Genomic DNA, 21,154 nt, shown 5'->3' with positions numbered 1-21,154 from the left:
AATAAAGCAAACTCAGCAGAAAAATGTGAGCTGCATGAAGTAAAATTTACAAAAAAATAGAATGAGAACTTTAAATGCCTGTAAATTAATATCACTCATTTTTTTTTTTTTTAAATGACGATTTTCACAGGTATTCACAGCGAGTATAAATCGAGAACATGTGGTGACCAGGGTTGGGTAAACATCAACACCGATAACCCGACTTGGCCATGTTGATGGGCTTATCTCCTCGTGATTGGCTGGCAGCCAATAAACACAGGACGTGAAATAATCTAAAGCCTCTTTGTGATTTTTTTTTTTTCCCTTTGCTGCTTAGAAGTTGTGCTCCAACATTTCTTCAACCTTGTTTCTCTTAATGTTGTAGCAACTGTGTAAGCACATCTTTGGATGACATTACATTGACAAATGTCCCTGGACCATCCTTACATTGTCAACAAAAGTCATATAAACAAAAATGAGTAACGATACATGCACACATGAGGCAAAGTCAACCTCTAAATATAGTCGCCTGACAATGTTATTATCACAGTAGGGGCCATGCTCTTATCTTTCACCCTTCACTCCCATTGTTTTACAATTTGAACAGATGACAGCTTCACTAAGCTAAGGAGGGGGGCAGGGGGGGGGGGGGGTTGTTATATAACACCTGCGACTGACCGTGGCTGCTTTGGGCTGTTTTCCAGGAGCAACACTTTATAAATTATTTTGGGCTTGGTTTAATGTGCCAGGGGTGGAACAAGTCTCTACTATTTACTTGAGTCATACCTGAAAATTCGCTCAGGCTAATTTAGGCGAAGGGAAATGGAATTAAAATTACATGTAAAAGTTTTCCTTGGAAGAAGAAGGACATTTTAGGGCAGAATTTTTCTATCCTTGCTGAAATTAGCCTGTCAAAAGTGAAATGTCATTCATAAATTCACCTATTTGCATTTTTTTTGGTGCTTTTTTGTAGGACCCTAACACGCCACAAGGTGGCGGCAATTCTACCTTCACTGAGGTAGAATCTTCGAAGTGGCTATTTAAATACATCTAAGTAATGTTAAATTTAAAATTATTCTAACCTATTTTGAGAACAATTTGTGCTATATATATGATTTAAACAACTTTTACAGGGCAGAAAAAGAATCATTAACATTGCACTGAACAATTAAAAAATCTACATAATTAAAATCAACACATTCACAAAGAAGAAAGTATAAATGTTTGCAGCACTCACAGGTCTTATCTAATGTTTATGTAGTCTCGACTTGACTCAAGCTAACATTGAGCCATTTTTGAAGTGGTCACGTGTACCCCCTGGTTATTTAATAAGTTGAAGGGGTCGGGAACACTTAGAATGGATGTGTTCCCATCTGTTCCATGTACTGTACAATCTTGTTTTAATGCATCATAGCTTGATTAAACAAAGCCTACACTACATCAGAGATGATTTGTCAAACAAGCATTACTCAGATTTTCCAGACATGAAACACCAGTGTCAGCTTCAGTTAAAATATGACTCTCTAACTGCAACCATCTGTGTGTGCATGTGTGTGTGCTTGCACTCACAAGTGTAACCCATCATCCATGTGCATTTGCGTGTTCTGAATCATGCCTGAATGTCTTTCCAAAGCCGCTTCCAGGTACGTTCATTGGATCTCTGCTCAAACAAAGATTAAAGCAGTAGGTTATGCAAGGTTCACATTTAAAAACAAAATAGACTACCCACCCCTGGACGTCATCAAGTGCCCATGTTCTCATCAGGGGAGGTCGAGAGGTCAGACAGGATTTCCCTCACCGCTAACAGTTGACTACGTAAATATCAAACTGGGAACAAACATGTTTTTTTTGGGAGAGGGCAACAGGAAACGCCAGACAAAGCGTCTGGGATGAAGCTGAACGGCAATCACGTTTCCCATCGCTCATCAGGCGGCAAGTTTCTTAAGAAATACAATTTTGTTTGCGTGTCTTGACCTTGTGACCTTGACAATGTTAGCAAAACACAGCATGAGTAGGTTCAATCTTTGAGTGGCTACTATGTAAACATAAATCAGCCATTTGCACAATTTAAAGCAGAGGTAGGAAGATAGGCCTGTCTGAACCAGCCATGCCATTCAAAAACAAATAGACCTCAGAGGAGATGCTGCCCTCTTGTGGTTTTTCTGTGCAGGTGAAACAAAAGGCACGTAAACGTCGCACTTTTACAAAGCATCTAAACAGAAAATCCACAAATATGATGCATGTTATTAAATTGATCGTAATAAATTGGTAAAGAATATAAACCACACGTGTCAAAATATAACAAAATATATCCATCTTAAAGCAGAAAGTAGTACATATACATATATATATATATTTATATATATATACAGGACTGTCTCAGAAAATTAGAATATTGTGATAATTTTATTTTCTGTAATGCAATTTAAAAAAAAATTCATACACTCTGGATTCATTACAAATCAGCTGAAATATTGCAAACCTTTTATTAATTTGTTTCTTTAATTGCATTACAGAATAAAGAACTTTATCACAATATTCTAATTTTCTGAGAGAGTCCGGTAATTATATATCAAATTATTTTGCCTGTCAACGAGAAATAAAAACAATCGAAGACAGTTGCTCATGTCCATTATGTTTAATCTTCAAATAACTGATGGCAAAATGAAACTATTTACAAGGAATCTATGGTCTGTACAAAGAAATATACATGCAATAGTACAAAATAAAAATAAGTAGCAGACATACTTGAGTGAAATGAGACAGGTAACAAAAAACAAAACAGGACAAAACAAACAAAAAACCCTAAACTGAGGTATCCAGTTCAAGTTTGCACACCTTAAAAAATAAATAAAATGTTACACAGGACTTTATGAGTTTGCTGAATTTGGCAAAGAACTATCTGTACACAAAACGATTTACAAAACAGCTCGTCAAATTGAACTTCACTTCTGCATTTTGTTCATTTTGCCTTCTGTAAACAATCATTTCACATAACCAAGTGTGTGAAACAACAATAAAACGTTCACAAATTAAATGCTCGCAACTTTGGTGTACCGATACTACACAGGACAAACAGTACAAAGAAAAATTTGATCGAATCGAATGATTGTAGCCGATGACACGCAACTACCAGCAGTTCTCGCAGTCCCAAAGTGCAAACCTTCCAAATGCACTCTTATACATATTGACGAAGTTCTTCATAAATAGTTGCATAAAATGTTAAAGCTGCAACATTGCACATGAGAAAAAGAAATGTACGATGAGTGCATTTACACTTTTGTTTTCCTCAGGCGAATGAGTCATATACTTGAGAAGAAGTTTGAGATATGGATCTTGCCTAACATCCCGAACTTTTTATAAGTAAGACAAAGTAAGGCTGAAACATGTTCCTTTAACAATGTTTTTTTTCTTTTCTCTTGTTGTTAGGTGTCTCGCTGGCCGGCGTATTTGAAAGTCTTCACGGCTCGCCGACAATGGTCCTCAAAATGGAGTCCGTGCGTGTGTCCTTTTGTAGAAATTTACGAAAGTATGTTGGAGTGTAAAATGCAAACAAAAACGCACAAGATGGCGTCACTTTCTATGGAAAAGCTGTCCGCTGGTTGCCTTTGAACCATTGCTAAGGAAAATAAATTACTTATACAGTACTATATATATCTTTTTGTCTTTTTTTTTTTGTTGATTTCCCTACAAAAATGTGAGCAAGCAGCAGTAGACGAGGGCATCCATGCATTCCGAAAGGACTGAGTGATTTTTTTTTTTGTGAAGAAGGATAAGCTTAGCGTTTTTGTTGGCATAGCAAACATTCCCTATGGTTGCTCTGACTTGGGTTGCAAAATGATAGGAATTTTCAAAATTGGAATATTCCCATGGGAAGTGAGGAGAATTAAAATGGTCGATAAGAAAAAATTAATGTTGTTGGGGGCGGGCGTTCTTTTTTCTAACAATGAAGGAGGAGTTTTAATAACTCCACACTTCCCATGGAGATTTACCGGAAAGTTGAGGGGAAAATTTCCCAGGCCTTTGCAACCCTCGTTCAGATCCGATTCTGCAAGCGACTCTGGATGAAGCTGCGCACTCCTCCGATGGGCCGGGCGTCCGTCTGATGCTTCCGGCGGTCGATGAAAGAGACCAGGCGCGAGGTGTCAATGCAGCACTCGGCTGCGGCGCGGTCGTCACTGGCCGCCCGCAGCCACGCCTCCTGCAAGCACAGCCCCGACGACGGCCTCTCGGCGGGCTCGGTCCTAAGGAGCAAGCAGACCAAGTCGCGTGCCGCCTGGCTGACGCCGTGGAAGTACTCCTTAGGGAAGCTGAAGTCCTGACGGCAGATGTTGAGACAGGTCTCCTCGGCGCTCTCGTCCAGGAAGGGCGAGGCGCCGCTCAGCAGCACGTAGGCCACCACGCCCACGCTCCACACGTCCGACGTCAACGACACGGGCTCGCCCAACACTAACTCCGGGGAAGCGAACTCGGGGCTGCCCAGCAGCGGGTGCACGTAGGGTGCGCCGCCCAGTTGCACGGCGTCGCCTAAGTCGGTCAGTTTGACCGACGGCTGGCCGTTGGAACTGTGGACCACCAGTAGGTTCTCAGGCTGAACACATGAAACACATCAGAAGCTTATGGAACGCCATTGTCAGCATTTCCTTGATATCCAGCTGGCAGGTCATGAGCAAGACAAGTTTATATTGTTCGCAAAAACTGATATAAAATAAAAAAAATAGTTTTGCTAATGGAATAAAACTGAAATTAATATGACTTTTTAAAAAGAAAAATCTTAGACGTTTATCCTCGCCAGTAAGACAATAGTTATTTACTAGTAGTGATTTTCTAGCTATGGTGGGCATCTGGATGGGGAATTTGCGCCCTCTTGTGGACACAAAAGGTATTTCAGACATTTTCTAATAAGATTTAGAAGTGAATGTTTATCAGTATAACTTACATAATTTTGTCAATAGTAGTGTGCAGTTGTAAATTGAAAATATATTTTTTCTCTTTAAATAAAATAAACTCTTGTTGAATCTTACTTTGACGTCCAGATGAGCTATTCTGCTGTTGTGCAAGTAGTGTAAAGCATCTAAAAGGTCTCGAAGGTAGCAGGCCACCTTCTCCTCTGTCAGATTGCCCCAGCTGATGATGTAGTCCAGTAGACGGCCTTGGTCGGCCCTGATGATAAAAAAAAACCCAACAACGCTCATTAAAAGGTTCTTTCTGTCCAAGTGAGTTTCTACTCACATCTCCAAGACCAAAACGTAGCTGCTGGGGGTTTCATAGGTGTCCACCAGGTTGATGATGTTGGGATGTTGAAGCCTGTGGAGCAGGTTGACTTCCTGCGTGACCCGGTCCCGCCTCATCAGCTTTTTGTTCACCTGCTTGACAGCCACTGGACGCTTGGTGGTCCGATGGTCACAACGCTTAACAACGGAGAAGCGACCCCTGGTGGACAACAAAGTCAATACAATGTTTATAATATTCAACACTTTATTCGGGACACACTAGGTGTGTCCCTAATGAAGTGTCTGTAAAAGGATCACGTTACCTGCCCAGTTCAGCCACCTCGATGTACTGAGAGTCGAAGTTGTCTTTCCAGCTCACTCGCAAGCCGTCAGTGGACACAGCTGACAAAGACAGGCGGTTTTAAAATGGCGTCACGTAGCGGAACGCGCGGCGTCACCAACTCACCGAGCACTCGGAGGCTCGCCGCCGACGTGGCGCTGCCCAGCTCGTTGGCGGCGATGCACGTGTACACGCCGTCATCGTCTGACGCCACGCCGATAATCCGCAGGGTGGCTTCGCCGGTGTCACTGAAACATATTGGAGGAAGTGGAATTTAATTTGTGTTCAAACGCAGCTGAATAATTTGCCGACCTGTAAGCGATGCTGAAACGGCCGTTGTTGGTGAGGTTGCTCTGGTTGGGTCCTCTCCAGGTGACGGCGGCGCGAGGACGCCCGCACACCTTACACCTGAGGGTGACGCTCTCGCCGTTGTCACATGTGACGTCGCTCAGAGGCACGAGGAACTCGGGTGGGACTGGAAGCGGAGGAGAAACTCATTGAGGCACATTCAAGATGGCTGCCGGCGACAGTGAGTTACTTACCATCATAGATGTAGTTTGGATTTAGAAGCTGGAAAGGAAAAAGGAGATTGAGTCAGACGATGCGGTGAACTGAGCTGGAGAGTTTCCTCACCTTCACAGAAACTTTGCTGCCATCTCTGGACTTCCTGTAACCATTTTCCAACTTGGTGTCTTTCTTTGCCTCCTTCTCTTTTTTTTCGGATTTCTTTCGGATGCGCAAGGTTGTATGCCAGGAAGAAGACTTCCTACTAGGAGGGAAAATTATTCAACATTTGGTTCCCAGAGTGTGTGTTACCGTTTCCTTTCCAACTTACTTAACTGATCCCTCGGGGCAATCGGGCGCAATGGCGGAGGTGTGGCCAAGAACGAATCCGGGGATCCAGCCTTCGGCGGCGGGGCCCTGCTCGGTCGCCGCTCGGAACACCAGGAACATGTTTTGCTGGTTGCTGGCCAAAATCTGGACCACCTCGCCTTGACTCACGCTAATCTCATCCTCCTTCACCGCCATGTAGTCTTGGGTCACCAACATGGTGGACACGCTACTGCTGCTGCTGCTTTCACTCTGTCACAGCAAAGAGCAAGAATAATTTATTTTTAGCATTTCAATGCTAACTCTTACCTTGTGCATTGTGAAACAGAAGATTAGACACATTTGATCAGAGTTAAAGAGCAAAGTGTACAACAAAGGTGGGAAAAGGAAATGTTTTCTTGGATTTTGTAGCTCCAGGCAAAGATGAGTAAGTGAGAAGATCCGTTTGTAGTCAGCCTACAAACGTCAGAGGTTAGTTGCGGGGAAAGAGTGCCGCCCCGCCCGGCGCCGCGACGGCGGCAAGAGAAGGTACCGAGGGTCGGGTGTTAGTGAAGCGTGGTTAGAAGTCAGAAATCGAAAGCGTTTAGTCCACCAGAGAAGAACCAGGAAAGGTGCGGCAAGAGTCTTCAGGGAGTAAGAGATGATGGTGCTCAAGAGCAGAGATGCGTAGTAGTGGACAGATTAGTAGCTGGCCGCAGCGGGACAGGCGATGGGACTCTCCCTCGGCCTCCGTGTTAGTCGGGATCAGCAGCGGGTTCTCGGTCTTACCCCGTTGCTCTGAGTGGACTGGATGGACTGCTCGCTGGCGGACGAGCAGGTGCTCATGCGGTCAGCGTCCTTGCTGTGCGTGGAGTGTCTGTGGCTTTGATTTGGGTTCTGGTTCAAATTCTGACGGACCGGACTCTCCCCTGCCTCCCCGGGGAAGGTGAACGAGCCGGGGCGGCTCGCCGGAGAGCCTGGCATGGAGCTCCAGAAGCCGCCGGACTTCTGACAGGGGCTGCCCGGGGGCGGCGGAAGGACATCCTTGACAAAAGCCGGAGGGACCAAAGGGGGCACGGCTCCAGGCCGGGTTTTGGGGGAGGGAGCGGCACGGACCATAGGAGCGACAATGCTCGTAGGGGTCTGTACTTGGTCCTCTAGGTTCTGGATGGGGCGTTTGCCCTGCGGACTGCCCCCTGGGGGGAGCGTGGGAGGGGGAACAGGACGGGGACTTGGACCTGGATCATAAGTGAGCACAACTAAAACCTCAAGCACATGTTGTGTGATCCAAACAAGAGCATATGGATCATACGCAAGTCGTACCTGACATCTTGTTGGGGCCGTCGGGTTCGGCCCCGGGGTGGTGGCGGAGGGGTTGGGGTAGGCGAGAGGGTTGGGGGATCCTGGATGGTCGACGACAGCCACCTTGGGACGCTGGAGGGATGGAGCTGCTCGCCGGGGAACTTCCGGCTGCGTTAGAGCCACTACTACCTCCAACTGGAGCGCCCGCGCTGGATACACAAGACCCCCCACTTGCCCCGACGTGATTCCTCGGATAGTCAATTGGTGACGTTAGAGCTACGACACGAGAGAAAACACAGAAAGTGGTCTTTAGCAACTTCAGTCTTTTTTTTTCCCATTGCATCATCATGTTAGCTCACTATTTAGAAAATTGCGTTGGCTCTCCAGCATCTGGCCGATCTGAAGAGTCCAAACTTCGCGCACGCCCGGATGAGAGGAGTGCAGCATAAACGACTCCACGGTGCCGTTTGTCAAGCGAGAAGTTAGCACGAACTTGCAGGGGTCGCCCTCCACGTTATCTTCCAGACCCAAACTGTTCACCTGGAGCAAAAGATACAGAAATGAACACTTAAAATCGCAGAAGATGCTGTAAGCATTCCGAGACAAACCTTGATGCTGTTCTTATACAGGAACCCGGGCAAGGAGAAGCCCTTCTTCTTGTCCAGCGGCTCGCTGAAGATGAGAAGCTGCTCAAAGAGGAAGACTCTCCTCTCCTTCATCCTGTTCTCAGCGTCCGTGACCATGAACGTGTCCTGCAGCAGAAGGCGTCCCTGGGCCACGATCTTACCCTAGCAAGGACAACGAGTCGCTCATCGTTAGCTGACAATTTAAACAAGATGTCCACGTGGTCTTCACTTTTATTTCTTACTTCAAATCCCTGAAGCCGGCCAACATTCATCATGTCGTTGCACCTTTTAGGTACGATGCACATGACCTCGACCGCTTTCTGCAAGGGTCAGAAATAATTAAAGCAACTGGTGGAAATAAAAATAATAATTTTTCTTACCTCCAGATCCACAGACTCCAGCCCTGCCTTTTTAGAATGTTTCAGGAAGTCCTAAAACAAACAAATAATTAAAATACTGTTGCAGCTTTCCAACTGTAAATACAGACATTCGCAACTCTGGCGCCCTCTAGTGTACAATAATGCACCAACCTTGAGCAAGAGCTGGTACTTCATGATCCTCTGGACTGGCTTGATGAGCAAATCGGTGAGCTGCACTCTTTGGCCAAGCCGTCGCTTCAGTTCCTGCAGCGACAACAAAGATCCATGAAAGGAAAGTTCACTCGCATTTTTTTTTTCCCGACATTACCTCAAAGTATGTATCGATGTACTCCGCCACAATGTGCTCCGACTTGGGCTTGTTTTGACAATACACCACATACATGTTTAGTCTCCGCTCCTAAAATAAAAAAAGGATAGATGATGAGGAGTAGAAAAACAAAAAAGCACATTGTCAACAAACCTGTTTGAGGAAGAGCGGTCCAAGTCTGTCGGGATCCTCCAAACAGTTCTCCAACTCAGCGAGGAAGAAGCTGAAGGAAAAAGAATCTCGTGAGCTCCACGTGGGAGAACCTCATCAAGACGTGACGTCCTTACTCTTTATGCCAGTCAAAGATTTGATGGATGTTGCCAAACACAATTTTATCTTTGCCCTTCATGTCATCAGGGACGCCCTCCTCCTTCATCCGGCTCATGTAACCCTGAAGAGACGTTATTTAGAACAGCGACAACACTGAACAATAGCGAGCGAAGCTCTGCTCACCTCCACAACCTGGCTGAGATCTCGGATGTAATCCCTCTCCGTTTCCACCAAGTCCAGCAGAATGTAACTTTTGAGACAACAGAATAACATTCAGATCATTTCAATCAAGCGTAAATGCAAAATGACTTACTGTCGCTTCTTGAGAATGCTAGCCCGCCGCTCGTCCATCTCTTCCATGGGCGAGGACGAGGAGAGGAGGGAGTTGTCCGAGGGGTTGAACGAGGGAGAGCTGCTGTCTCCTTGCTCGACTGACAGCGAGCTGGGACGGTCCTCGAGAGCCTGCATCAGCCAGCAAGAACAAAATCAATCAACTATACTTGATTTTTTGAAACCTACGTGGACATAACTCAAATTTCCTACCATCTTGCTTTTGACCAGCTCCTCGATGGCGCTCACCAACTCAGCAGCGCTGGGCGTCTCCGAACTGGAAGGGCGGACGGAAAGACGAGAGGAGCTCTGCAGATATACAGACAAGATCAAAAATGAGCTCGGGTTAAAAGCGAAGCTGCTCCTTTTAGGGCCCGTGTCCACCAGAGACACGCATGTCGTTAGCATTAGCATGGAACAATTATGTCTTGGTGAACACAGACCCTCAAGTCCTTCCTTAAAAGAATGATTCGATATAAGTAGGACTTGAGCGTATAAATGGAATGCAAACTTGTTTTCTTGCTTAACTTAGTGATCAATTAGTCGTATTAGTGGATTGACTTTTTGCAATAAAGCTACGGTCAAATTATAAACATTGAAATCAAGTGATAACATCATTTTGAGTTTAAAAAAAAAAAAAATAGGTGAAAAGATGTGCCACTAAAACGTTAGAAGTGGAAAGGTGAAAATGGTAAAAAAAAAGGGATCATGTGAGATCTAAAGTTTTGAAATTTGATACTGCTTATTGAGGTGATGAAGTTTATTAAATGGAAAAAATGGAGTTGATGCAAAGATATATAAAAAAAAAAATAGATATTACAGGAGAGTCTCACCCTTGCGCTGCTGTGCTTCCCCAATTTGGTTTTCTGGGTGAGCCTGTGTGCTCTTGTGGCCTCGCCAGCGTTTATACAGATGCCAATTATGAGATTAAACGCACACAGGGTATAAAAGGGAGATGAGGACGAGCGGGGGGGAGGGAAGGTGGTGATGGCAACAAGGGAGGGCGTTTTTAAACTTTACACCTCGGCGTTGGACTTGTCTGGTATTTGGGCTTCGGCGATAAACTCAAGTTTTGTATTTTTTTCAAGCCTTGCAAGCTTTTCAGCATGCAGGAAAAACTTTCTAGCACTTTGGCGCAGATAAGGCTTCATGATGTCAGAACCAAAAAAAAAAAAAAAAAAAGTGGACGAACCAACTGAGTATTGCTTTGGATAAAAGAAAAAAAAATACAGAAGGACAAAAGTGTCAAGAGGCTTGTAGCAGGAAAAAAAGGGGACTTAATTCATTGCGGTACATTGTTAGAAAAAGCAAAGGAGCAATCGGAAAAGAGCATTTACAGAGTGCCAAGAGGGGAAGAGGAGAAGTGAGGGAAGAAGAAAGAGGGAGGAAGATGAGGCTTTTCAGATGGACAGGTACGGAAACTGAGACAAAGCAAAGACAGGACATAAATCAAGGTAATGCTACATTATGGCAAACAATACAATTAGGAAACAAAACAAAAGAGAAACACAAATTAGTGTCAGAAGAAAGATTCTCTGCTCCCTAAATTAAAAAAAAAAAACTTGTCGGAGAGGAAAGAATAGGATGCAACACAGGAAGATAGCCCTCAAACTATCACTTTCAAATAAGATTAAAAACCTGGACAAATTAAAAAATAGGATGAGTAATGATGTTCAGAGGATAAGCCCCGCCCCCTTTTATTACAAAAACTTCTGAACAGGATTATTAATTGCCTTCAAAAAATAAAAGGTCTAGCTTCTCTTCTAAATATCCGCACAATCAATGACAATGTTTCAAAAATCCCAGCATGTGTGTGGATTGTCATCAATCTCTCCACTGGCCGAGTTTTGTGGGCGTGGCTTCACCTTGTCGTCCTGCGAGTCGGTCGGCTGGAGCAGGCTATGCTGCTGGATGGCCATAGGTGGAGGCAGTGGCACCGAGTCGGGACCCTCCTCGCCTTCCTCCTCGCCGCAGCTCTGCATGCCTGAAGAACTGGATTTGGACAAGGTGCCGCTCGACAGCCCCTCGTTGCGGACCCTCTGCAACGCAGCGGAACGGCGGTTTGAATCCCAGAGAGACCTGATAGACGGCGGCGGCGGTGGTGGCGTCTCCCCACCTCCTCCACGGTCTCATCCTGAGGCGTGGCGGCGCTGTCGTCCGAGTCTTTCTGGGATCCCATCGTCATCTCGCCGCTCTTCCTCACCTCGCGGCTCTTCTTGTGCTTGTGGGCCAGCTTCTTCACGTGACCGTCCGCTTTGCCGCTGCTCAGCCTCCGCACTGGGCTGGTGAGCCACTTGCGCAAAGTGTTGCCTGCACGACACAGCCCATGTCATCACCCCCTGCTTGTTTTTAAAGTTGGCGCTGTCTTGTCTACCTGGTCGCTTTGGGCCGGGTGAAGCGTGTGAGCCCATTCCATGACCAGGCTGAAGTGTTGCAGAAGATCCTGGCATGATGGAGTCATTGCTGCACACTGACAAGGTATCTGCAATGAAATAGCAATCATTAAATATCAAATTTGCTTCCAACTGGTGATCTTCTTGTTACCTTTGTGGTTGAAGATGCCTTCCATCTCCATGGACGAGCGGGAGTGGGCGATACATAGAACGGAGCAGGGCACCAAGCCCTCCAGGGCCGGCGAGCGGTCGGTGGTCCTCACCAGGCACCAGTCGGGCTTATCGTGGCAGCGCTCCAGAACCTCCACCGTCTGTCCTCGTCGCACCGTCAGCTCGTTGCTGTTGCTCGCCATGAAGTCGTGAATCACCACCGTCAGCTCGCAACCGCCGGAGAGCTGCGGCACACCGTCGACGAGGTGGTGAGAAGAGAGCGGGTGGCAGATTCGACGAGCGCGACTCACCTTGTCGCTGTCCAGCGTGTTCTGGGACGTGCGAGAGGCCAGAGAAATTGTGTCTGGTTGACTGCTGCCTTCACCTTGACTGTCAAGATCTTCTCCATCCCTGAAAAAACACAAACGAACCTCTCACATTCTGTTTTTGTCCAGTTTAAATGTTACCGTGGTTACCTTCGGCCCTTGTGGTGCTTGGCAGTGCTCGCTTTGGGAATATGGATGGGCTCCTTGAGCGCCCCCCTCAGGTGGATGGTGCGCTCCTGGATCACCTCCCTGATGTGCTTGATCCAGTCCTGCTTGTTCTCAATGTTGGAGGCCTATCGTGGATCAGGACAGTGAAAAATTATGGCCGCTTGGAAATCAACACAATTGTTTTATTTGTCTGTCCCACAAGTCTGAATAAAATAAATTAGATTTGAAGATTTGATAAGAATTAGAAGATGGATCAACTCCAGCAGTCACAACACTTTGATTTCCTAATTGATTCTCAATAATTAATAGTTTCAGACTTGTGAGAAGTTGAAGGGCTGTGTTGCGGGATTATTTTGTACTCACCATGGCTCCGTGTTTGGATCCCTGACTTAGCTTTAAATTTGAAATATGAGATAGACAATTTCACTGGGTTTGTTTTTCATTTTCTTTGCTCACAGACTGACATGAATAAAAAAAGCACAACACCGACAACCTGCCTCGACAGTGTGGCGCAAACTGTCATGGTGGTGAACGTTAGCGATGAGATAATTAGTTAAAAAAATGTACATAGCAGCACTCCATAGCTGTTAGTGAAGCGAAATCTCGTGTTGTTATTCAGCATTAATTTTAGCTTCATGCTCTTCCAAACACTGACACGAATTTCAACCTTTTTTTTTTTTTTCCGCCACTTAGCAAAACAGAGCAAATGACACCGAATCAATACAAAGTTGAGTTGTTGCTTCGAAACAACGGCGTTCAGCCAGGTTGTGGGCGTTGAGAAGTCGAACGAGTGTCAGTGGCGTTGGTGGAAGCATGTCAGCCCACAGAGAGAGTTTGGAGACAAACATCCAGAGAGAAAACACGGCCCCGGATATACAGACAAATGCGCTAACTAGGCACAATAAAAGCAGAGGATCAACAGAAATGTGCAAAAGGTGAGGGGGGGGCGCTTGATTCGTGACTACGGAAAAGTTGGCAGCCGCTTTGAAGCTGCTCATGCGAACAAAGCAGACATCTTAGCGTGACAGGAACGAGGACAGCAAAAAGTAAAGGGGGGGGGCAATACCAAAGATGTCATTTTTTTCCTTTTATATTTTGGTGAAATAAATAAAAATGGCCACCACGGGTCCCTGAAGTTTAGTAAAAACGTCCTTCACTGTTAGGACAGTTTGCGGAAACATGGCTCAAAATTTAAAGATGCAAAAAAAAAAAAAGAAAAGCATCTTACCTTCAGAACAATTTTGTTGTCGGACGTTGGCGTGCGCCCCAGCCAGAGCGCAAACTTGCAGGGGTCACCTTCAACGTGCTCCGTCACCCCTAACTCGGAGGTCTAGCGAGAGAGCCGAATAATTACCGGCAATGTTGTAAAGATGAAATGCGCGCAGAGGAGGACTCACAAAGAGTTTGCTCTTGTAGATGTATTTGCTCCTGCCATTGGAGTCCTTGACCTCCTTACTGAAGACTAGAGACATCTCAAAGAGGAAGAGGTGTCTCTCTCGCCCCTTACGGATCAGAGTCTTTGGATCCCACACCTGGAAGGAGTCCTGGAGGATCAGCTCCCCTTGCGTTTCGATGTTCTCGTCAAAACCTGCGGGAAAGCAGAGGAGTAAGAAAATAACACCTCAATCCCAAGTGACTGAACTCTCGCGTGTCACCTTCCAGCATGGAGAGATGCATGGCATCGTTGGCTCTCTTGGGAACGCTCAGCATCACCTCCAGGCCGTCCTTGATTTCGCCTTTGCCTTCTTCACAGCATGTCAGCAGCTCCTAAAAAAAAGCACAAATATGTTGTCTCACTCTTTTTATATTATGGTTACCTAAATGATGTATTACCTTTAACAGGAGCTGATATTTCGTGATTCTTTGCACAGGCTTAATCAGGTAGGAGGAGATTGAGTTGGCCAGTCGATGCCTCTGCTGAATTTCCTGGAGAGAGAGAGAGAGAAAAAATTGTAAGACAACAAAATACAGTTCAATCGTGAGCACTGCGATATTTAACTTACGTCAAAATAATTCCCAGCATGCTCCAGGATGAGCTGAGTGGAGTCTGGCTTGTTCTTGCAATAATTCACATACATTTGGAATTTGTCAGCCTGTTAAAAAAAAAAAAAAAAGATGACCAAGATTCTTAACAGGTTATCAGCAGGATGATGGTGATTGAGAAAGTGACGCATACCCATGTGACAAAGCAGTGGCCGACATCTTCGGGCAACTGTTCGTATTTTTCCAGCTCTTTAAGAAAGATGCTGAAAAACAGAATTTGTCAAACCCCATTTGAATTTCCTAAAATAATATTCCAAAAATTGACAGTAACATGAGATAACATGAGAAAGTGCTCACAATAATGTCTGTAAAATGTGAGGCCCCTATGAGCAAATTGACCACTTGGCGGCGCTATAGCAGGAATCTTATTATATCTGCTGCAAATACGCAAAGCTTGCAAAAAAAATAATAAAAGATGCTTACTTATGGTGAAATTCATACAGATCCTGCATGTTCCCAAAGATGATGTGCTCCTTATTGAGGATTCCTGGCGGGATCTCCTCCACCCCGCTCGTCATCTCCCACAGGTAAGTCTGCACATAAAGAATCACTTGTAAACCTTTTGACGGTTTAAAAAAAAAAAAAAAAAGTGAGTCAACAAAAGTGAAACTCACATCCATGCACTCCCGCAGGTCTCGATCGTAGGCTTTTTCCGTCTGAATCAGCTCAGCCATGATGAACCTAAACAAAAACAAGGCGTGATTGATCGTAATGATCTCAAGCCTTTTATTGCCCAATGCCGTCAGCTTTGCCCATTAGCCCTAATGAACAATAAACATTTCAGTCGAATAAAAAAAAAAAAAAAACATCCAGCGGTTATAAAACACGGCAGTTAAGCAGTCGCGCCGTGTCTATCATGCGACGGTGATTTGTAACACTCGTAAAATGACACACAAACGTCCTTCCTGTGTGTACATGTGTCTTTGCGTCGACATTAATATCTCAACGACGGTTCACTAAAATCGTTTTAATCAATGACACGAATGATGTCACGTACTCTTTCCTGCGGGCAGACTTGCGCTTCTCCTCGTTGAGCTCATGGGCGGCGTCCCTCAGCTTGACGTCCGAGCCGGGAGCTGTGGCGGGAATGATGTCCAGTTGGAGATCCTTACTCTGAAAAACGAGACGGAGAGAAATTACGATTGAACCGCACGTCCGTATTGGGTGAGGGAGTTTACGAGAACGTACGGCTTTGTTGGAGTCGGACGAGATGCCCAAGGCTTTTTCCAGGCTGCATCGATATTTGTCCATTCGTAAGGAGAAGTCTCGGTAGCGCTTGTCCACGGCCGTCACCCATTTTTTGATCTCGCCGGCGTGGCTGTGACCTTTGTCGCAGAATCCGTCGGCCAGCTGGATGAGCAGCTTCACGCGCTCCTTGGTTTGCTGCGGAGAACCGAGCCAGAATGTTTTTACACGAATCCACACCGCGAGAAGAACGTGAAGTGCAACCTACCTTAGCGGTGATGTGAAAGTCCTCGTGCTCCTTCAACAACTCCTGCGTGTGATGGATACTTGATCCAGTGGAGGTGTGCGTGGAGAGGTAAAACTCGCCCGTGTCGTGAATCCACTCGAGGGCCTGAAGACAAAATGTATGATTTATTCCTTTTTTTCTTCCAACACAAGCAGGATGCGAATCATGTTTTCGATCTCTTGCACCTGTTTGGCACTGCGTTCAAACACCACGTACTGCTGACACTGGTCCAGACGCCGCTTCCTCATGGTCCAGAAGTGGAGGACACGATTCTCTCTCTGCAGCAATTCATTGAGGATATCTGTGAAAATATGAATTCAATTAATATTGCAATTTCTTTTCAAAAATTACAGACTCAAACTGACTTTTAACTTGCTGCTCCGGAGCTTTAACGTGACTCAGCAATCCCGGCATGTTGACGCTGTTCCTGTGCATGTACTTGAGGAAGACGTCGGCGTTTCTCCTGGCCAGAGTGCACGCCTGATCGACAACAAGACAAATCCGGGAGCTCAGCTGCGTAACGTAGGAACTCGTGTTTGCATATTACTTATAGCTCTCATTGTCAACCTTGAGGAAGGCTTCCTTCTGCTCCAAGTGTTTACTGATCATGGGAGTCACATGGTCCGTCTCGCAGTTGGGCCCAAGTTTATCCGCTCCTCCGCACCAGTCCTCCTCCCTCTTGTACTCCTGCTCCAGACTTTCCAGCACACTGCAGACCTGCAAGGCGGAAATTAATGCTTGCCCACACAAAGAACAGTCAGCACGGTATTGCATGTCCTACTTGCTCCGAGGTTTTGTAGAAGGCCACAGAGGCGTTGACCAGCTTGAGCCTGTCCTCCATTTTGAGCATAAGCTGCTGCCAGTGGGACGCCACGCTCTCGGCGCAGTCCCTGATCAGGTCCATGTCATAGTGGTTGGCCTGCAGCAGTGCCTCGGCCTTCTGTTGAACCTGCAGGGCACTCTGGTGGGTCTTCTGCAGGCCACAATAAAGGAGCGGTTTAAACTGTGCCGAGCGGTTAAGCAATTTGATTTTTTCTTTCTTCATCTATCCATGCCGTTTCATTTTGTTTGATATAAAAGCTGGCCTAATTAAGGTTGTGAAAGACTGCAAAAAATGATTTAAACCTCAATGGCGTGCTGGAACTGTTCATGTTCCCTCTGCAGCTGCTCAGCTTCCTGCAGGGAGCTGGCCGTGATGAGTCCCGCGTTTAACATGGACTCTCCATTTCGAATCCAACCCAGAACCTAGCAAGAAAAATATTATTAAAATAAAAATACACACTTGAATGTGTGTACAAATGAAGACGTCTTACCTGTTTGACCTCGGCTTGAAGGTGTCTCAGCTGAACGCATTGCTCCAAGTGCCTGCGGTGTTGCTCAGCAGCCAAGTCCAGCTCCTGCTGCTTCTCGTGGAGGAAATTCAGCAAGTGCTGAACGCGGGTCGCCATGTCCACGTCGCGATCGCACAGCAGCTCGACGCCTGGAGGAACAACACAGGTAAGCAACTTGTGTCTTTGTTTTTCTTTTTAAGGGGCTTACCAGACGCCTGGACTTCATTAACATATTGAAGCAGCTCCTGTCCTTGATGGATGACGTCGAAGGTGAGGTTGTTCATGGTCAAGGCTTTGTCGGCGTGATGCTGCAGCCTCTGCTCGGCCACCGTCAGGTCCTCCGTGTCAAAATCGTTCATCTGACCCGTCAGCTCTTCGTTCCACGACTCCAGGTCGGAGATAATCTAAAGGGAAAGGACGTGAAATCAAAATGGCCGAAGACGGCTGAGGGTAGCTCACGTTTAAAACGGTCTCACATCAATAGCGTCCCTCTCGAAGATGCGGAGCTGGAGGAAGAGCTCTAGCTTGATCTTCCTTTCCTGGAAGAGCTCCTCCATCTGGACCTGAGCTTCATCCAGCTGATGCAGCACGCTCTCGATGTGGTTGATGGAGCTATTATGCGGCGTTTTGTTGCTGGAGATGGCCGAGTCCCTGGTAGACGTGCACAGGCTCCATTTTAAAAATGATGCAACCTCTTAATATTTACTGAGAGTCGTTAATTCTTGATGTGATGCTAGAAAATACATTTCAAAGAGTATAATACGGTTTTATAATCTAGCCTACACAATCGCCCAACATAAAAAAAGGTCAAAGGTGACAACTGACTACTGTTTGAAGGCTAATCACAAACACTCCCACCCACTCGAGTACACACATCCAGTACACGAGAGATGTGCGGAGGAGACAGGCCGCACAATTAGATGTGCGTTTTTAAAAGCAGAGTTACGTAATACACGCTGGAGCCAACACGCCGGGGATGGGGTGATGATGAGCAGAACAAAGGAAGAAGAAATAGGAGGAAAACAAAAATGGAGGCTAAAGGTCAACTGCTGGATTAAAAACTACCCAATCATCTTGCTAACTATTTGTTGATAATTTACCTGAGCTGCTGGATGAGGTCCTCGCCTTCCTTGATGACGTTGACGGTGACCTGCAGCGTGGTCTGCTGCTGCTGCCCGAAGCGTTTGATCAGATCCTGGACGGCTTCCACCGACTCGGCGTACACGTCGTCCAGCAGTTCCTTCTGGAGATCCTCCAGCCAGGTCCATAGCTACAAAAGATTCAGGATGTACAGAATTAGGTGGCCATCTTTTCATTTCTCCATGACTAATGTCATACCAGGACAATACAATAGAGTGTTCATTATCTGCTTTTAAAGTGCAAAAAAAGCTGTCAACAGGCAGCCCACCATCCACTTCAGCATTACATCACCAACCCACTATCCCCTCGCTCTGCCTACCTCTTTAACGTGCGTGTGGAAAGCGACAGACATGTCCAGCAGGACTTTGCGTTGTTCCACACGGCGAACAAAGTCTTGGATCCGGTCTTCGAGCTGGTGGGCGGCCTGGTAGATCTCCTCCGGGTCGCACTCTCCCGTCTGGGCCAGCTGCTCGGCCGCCTCCAGCAGCTTGTCTGCATTGGTGTAAGTGTTCTACAAGACCAAGATAGGTGAGTGTATTTCCAATAGGAACGTTTAAGATGCTGACAGAAGTGACAACGATGATCATTATCTTCATTACAGCACCACTGGATCGTATAATTAATAGCAATTATCTACAATGTTGCGGCACGTCAAGCAGATCAAAAATGCTTTTTTATTGGCTTGGATAGTGGAAAGGTAAAAAAAAAAAATCTTTTTAAATTAATTCTACCTGGGCCACCTCCTCAAAGTCTTCGTGTCGTTTCTGGAGGGCTCGAGCTCTGTGGAGGGACTTGCCCACGCCCGTGTGCTTGCTGAGGAAGGCCTCGCCGTGGTTCTCGATCCAGTCCAGCACCTACGAGGACAATCAACATTGGCGTCACCGTGCAGGGCAGCTCGAGTTGTAAAAAAAAAAAAAAAAGAAGCGTCACAGCTCCGATTACAATCAGTGCTGAACTGCTCACTTGCTGCCTCAAAGTATCGACATGCACTCACCATGGCAACAGTTGCCATGTCAACAGTGCAGAATTCCCTGGATTTTTTTTGGGATAGTCCATAAGTGGATTATCATACTGAACCTTTTTGGTATCATAACATCTCATTTAACAGGAGGAACATTCTTTTTTAAATTATGAAATATGTTAAGACTGGCCACAAATTTTTTTTCATTCCAAAGTAAGCGTACCTGTTGGACGTCTTGCTGGAAGACGCAGAGCTGCAGTCGTTGGTGCAGACGGACCTTGCGGTGTTGCCAGATGTTCTCCAATTGCCTCTGGTGATGCAGTACCTCATGGATGATGTCCAGGACGTGATGCACCGCCTTGGAGTAGTTGGCCGACGCCGTCAGCGAGTCGGCGCTGCCCGGCGTGAGCGGCCGCTGCAGTTTGTCCAACAGTGCTTTGCCATCCTGGCTCACCTGGGGTCCCAAAAAAAAAACTTATAGCGTCAAAAAGTCAAATTTTGAAGTTGTAACGGAATGATGTGTTACCTCCGAGTAGGCAGCGGTGATGTGTTCGAATATGCCTTGATGGTGATGAATGGCGTCTTCCAGATCTTGAAGCTCGGAGGGTAAATCTACTTCGCCGCACGCCTTGCACCACGAGTCCACGTTGCTCATGTACTGCACGGGGTGGAGAGGAGAAAAAAAAAAGCCTTTTCTTTACTGTTACTTTGTAGGTTTATGAACTCCATGTTATTTATGGACGCTTATTAGCCTGCACTGACTTAAAATAACTTCATAAAAGCCTCCCGTGATACGAAAAGGCCGTGTGACCTTATTAAAGCCTTTCAAATATTTCCTCATGATGAAGACAAGATGGCTGAGTAAAATCTTCAAAGAAACACAATCTATTCCTGTTTCACTTCTTATTTGTCAAATAAGGTTTCACAAACCTGTTCACATTTCTGGTGGAAGCTGGCGGACATCTCCAGCAGCGTGCTGCGTTCGTCCAGCGCGGCGGCAAAGGCCTTCCACTCTTGCTCCAGCTGGCTGGAGATCTGCTTGATCTGATGGGAGGCGTAATGGCCCGACTCCAGTAGCCGGTTGCCCACCGACATGATCCGGTTGATGTTCACGTAGACATTCTGCAAAGCAGGAAAAAAAAAATTGCATCGCCTTCGTTTCTTAAGTTTGGAGCGTATCTCCAGAGATTTGTTTCATAATGCTTATATAATGAGAGAAGAGGCACCTCGGCTTTAACTCCTGAACATAGAACCTTGTTTTATCCATAAACAAATACAGGACTGGAACCTGCATAGTAAGTCAGTGTTCATCTTACCATGCAGTTCATAGCAAAGTGGTTGTGCTGGGTTTGGAGCTCCACAGCGTGCGGGTGGTTGTTGCCAATCTCAGTGTAGCCTGCCAAGAACAAACCCTTGTTGTGTAGGATCCAGTCAAACATCTGCGGGACGGAGAGCAAAAGCAGAGGGAAATAAATCAATTTCGAAACGACATACGAGCAAGGCAGGTGAATTGTTGCCTTTGCCGAGCTGTCATCTTTCCAGGTCAGCATGCAGAAAAATGAATCTATTAAGCGTAGCCTCTACCGGAGAACAACTGGTGGCCTATGGTGTCCT

At 46.1% G+C, this 21,154-nt stretch overlaps 1 protein-coding gene across 5 annotated transcripts in view; it reads right to left on the bottom strand.

Annotated features, from left to right (window-relative positions):
• Positions 1 to 2,602: 2,602 nt before the first annotated feature.
• Positions 2,603 to 21,154, bottom strand: part of LOC148380004 (triple functional domain protein-like) — a 32,910-nt gene continuing 14,358 nt past the window's right edge. For 3 of the 5 annotated variants that reach the window (XM_088364905.1, XM_088364907.1, XM_088364908.1), the window contains 55 exons: positions 20,857 to 20,979; positions 20,471 to 20,662; positions 20,067 to 20,198; positions 19,764 to 19,994; positions 19,311 to 19,433; positions 18,899 to 19,090; positions 18,540 to 18,709; positions 17,916 to 18,090; positions 17,648 to 17,843; positions 17,422 to 17,588; positions 17,234 to 17,353; positions 16,890 to 17,081; positions 16,676 to 16,825; positions 16,474 to 16,588; positions 16,294 to 16,409; positions 16,091 to 16,213; positions 15,826 to 16,020; positions 15,635 to 15,750; positions 15,252 to 15,318; positions 15,061 to 15,170; positions 14,771 to 14,840; positions 14,598 to 14,687; positions 14,428 to 14,520; positions 14,250 to 14,361; positions 13,992 to 14,182; positions 13,823 to 13,924; positions 12,958 to 12,987; positions 12,577 to 12,719; positions 12,412 to 12,511; positions 12,102 to 12,345; positions 11,932 to 12,039; positions 11,674 to 11,867; positions 11,423 to 11,596; positions 9,771 to 9,866; positions 9,541 to 9,689; positions 9,411 to 9,477; positions 9,245 to 9,348; positions 9,111 to 9,180; positions 8,958 to 9,047; positions 8,801 to 8,893; positions 8,651 to 8,701; positions 8,513 to 8,590; positions 8,253 to 8,432; positions 8,004 to 8,184; positions 7,666 to 7,920; positions 7,132 to 7,580; positions 6,368 to 6,615; positions 6,166 to 6,301; positions 6,075 to 6,102; positions 5,845 to 6,007; positions 5,659 to 5,780; positions 5,516 to 5,594; positions 5,212 to 5,412; positions 5,004 to 5,142; positions 2,603 to 4,570 (listed from right to left, as the gene is read on the bottom strand). In XM_088364905.1, the coding sequence (XP_088221031.1) occupies positions 4,016 to 4,570; positions 5,004 to 5,142; positions 5,212 to 5,412; positions 5,516 to 5,594; positions 5,659 to 5,780; positions 5,845 to 6,007; positions 6,075 to 6,102; positions 6,166 to 6,301; positions 6,368 to 6,615; positions 7,132 to 7,580; positions 7,666 to 7,920; positions 8,004 to 8,184; positions 8,253 to 8,432; positions 8,513 to 8,590; positions 8,651 to 8,701; positions 8,801 to 8,893; positions 8,958 to 9,047; positions 9,111 to 9,180; positions 9,245 to 9,348; positions 9,411 to 9,477; positions 9,541 to 9,689; positions 9,771 to 9,866; positions 11,423 to 11,596; positions 11,674 to 11,867; positions 11,932 to 12,039; positions 12,102 to 12,345; positions 12,412 to 12,511; positions 12,577 to 12,719; positions 12,958 to 12,987; positions 13,823 to 13,924; positions 13,992 to 14,182; positions 14,250 to 14,361; positions 14,428 to 14,520; positions 14,598 to 14,687; positions 14,771 to 14,840; positions 15,061 to 15,170; positions 15,252 to 15,318; positions 15,635 to 15,750; positions 15,826 to 16,020; positions 16,091 to 16,213; positions 16,294 to 16,409; positions 16,474 to 16,588; positions 16,676 to 16,825; positions 16,890 to 17,081; positions 17,234 to 17,353; positions 17,422 to 17,588; positions 17,648 to 17,843; positions 17,916 to 18,090; positions 18,540 to 18,709; positions 18,899 to 19,090; positions 19,311 to 19,433; positions 19,764 to 19,994; positions 20,067 to 20,198; positions 20,471 to 20,662; positions 20,857 to 20,979 (8,190 nt within the window). In that variant the 3' untranslated portion in view covers positions 2,603 to 4,015. The remainder of the gene's footprint in view (positions 4,571 to 5,003; positions 5,143 to 5,211; positions 5,413 to 5,515; positions 5,595 to 5,658; positions 5,781 to 5,844; positions 6,008 to 6,074; positions 6,103 to 6,165; positions 6,302 to 6,367; positions 6,616 to 7,131; positions 7,581 to 7,665; positions 7,921 to 8,003; positions 8,185 to 8,252; positions 8,433 to 8,512; positions 8,591 to 8,650; positions 8,702 to 8,800; positions 8,894 to 8,957; positions 9,048 to 9,110; positions 9,181 to 9,244; positions 9,349 to 9,410; positions 9,478 to 9,540; positions 9,690 to 9,770; positions 9,867 to 11,422; positions 11,597 to 11,673; positions 11,868 to 11,931; positions 12,040 to 12,101; positions 12,346 to 12,411; positions 12,512 to 12,576; positions 12,720 to 12,957; positions 12,988 to 13,822; positions 13,925 to 13,991; positions 14,183 to 14,249; positions 14,362 to 14,427; positions 14,521 to 14,597; positions 14,688 to 14,770; positions 14,841 to 15,060; positions 15,171 to 15,251; positions 15,319 to 15,634; positions 15,751 to 15,825; positions 16,021 to 16,090; positions 16,214 to 16,293; positions 16,410 to 16,473; positions 16,589 to 16,675; positions 16,826 to 16,889; positions 17,082 to 17,233; positions 17,354 to 17,421; positions 17,589 to 17,647; positions 17,844 to 17,915; positions 18,091 to 18,539; positions 18,710 to 18,898; positions 19,091 to 19,310; positions 19,434 to 19,763; positions 19,995 to 20,066; positions 20,199 to 20,470; positions 20,663 to 20,856; positions 20,980 to 21,154) is intronic. The other 2 variants (XM_088364906.1, XM_088364909.1) reach the window with 2 other exon arrangements.

Source organism: Syngnathus floridae, chromosome 21, assembly GCF_059516105.1.
Source record: "Syngnathus floridae isolate MCC-2025c chromosome 21, RoL_Sflo_1.0, whole genome shotgun sequence".
In the NCBI taxonomy this organism is placed as follows: domain Eukaryota; kingdom Metazoa; phylum Chordata; class Actinopteri; order Syngnathiformes; family Syngnathidae; genus Syngnathus; species Syngnathus floridae.
The sequence above is the reverse complement of the archived record's forward strand: the minus strand, read 5'-3'. Positions and strand labels throughout refer to the sequence as shown.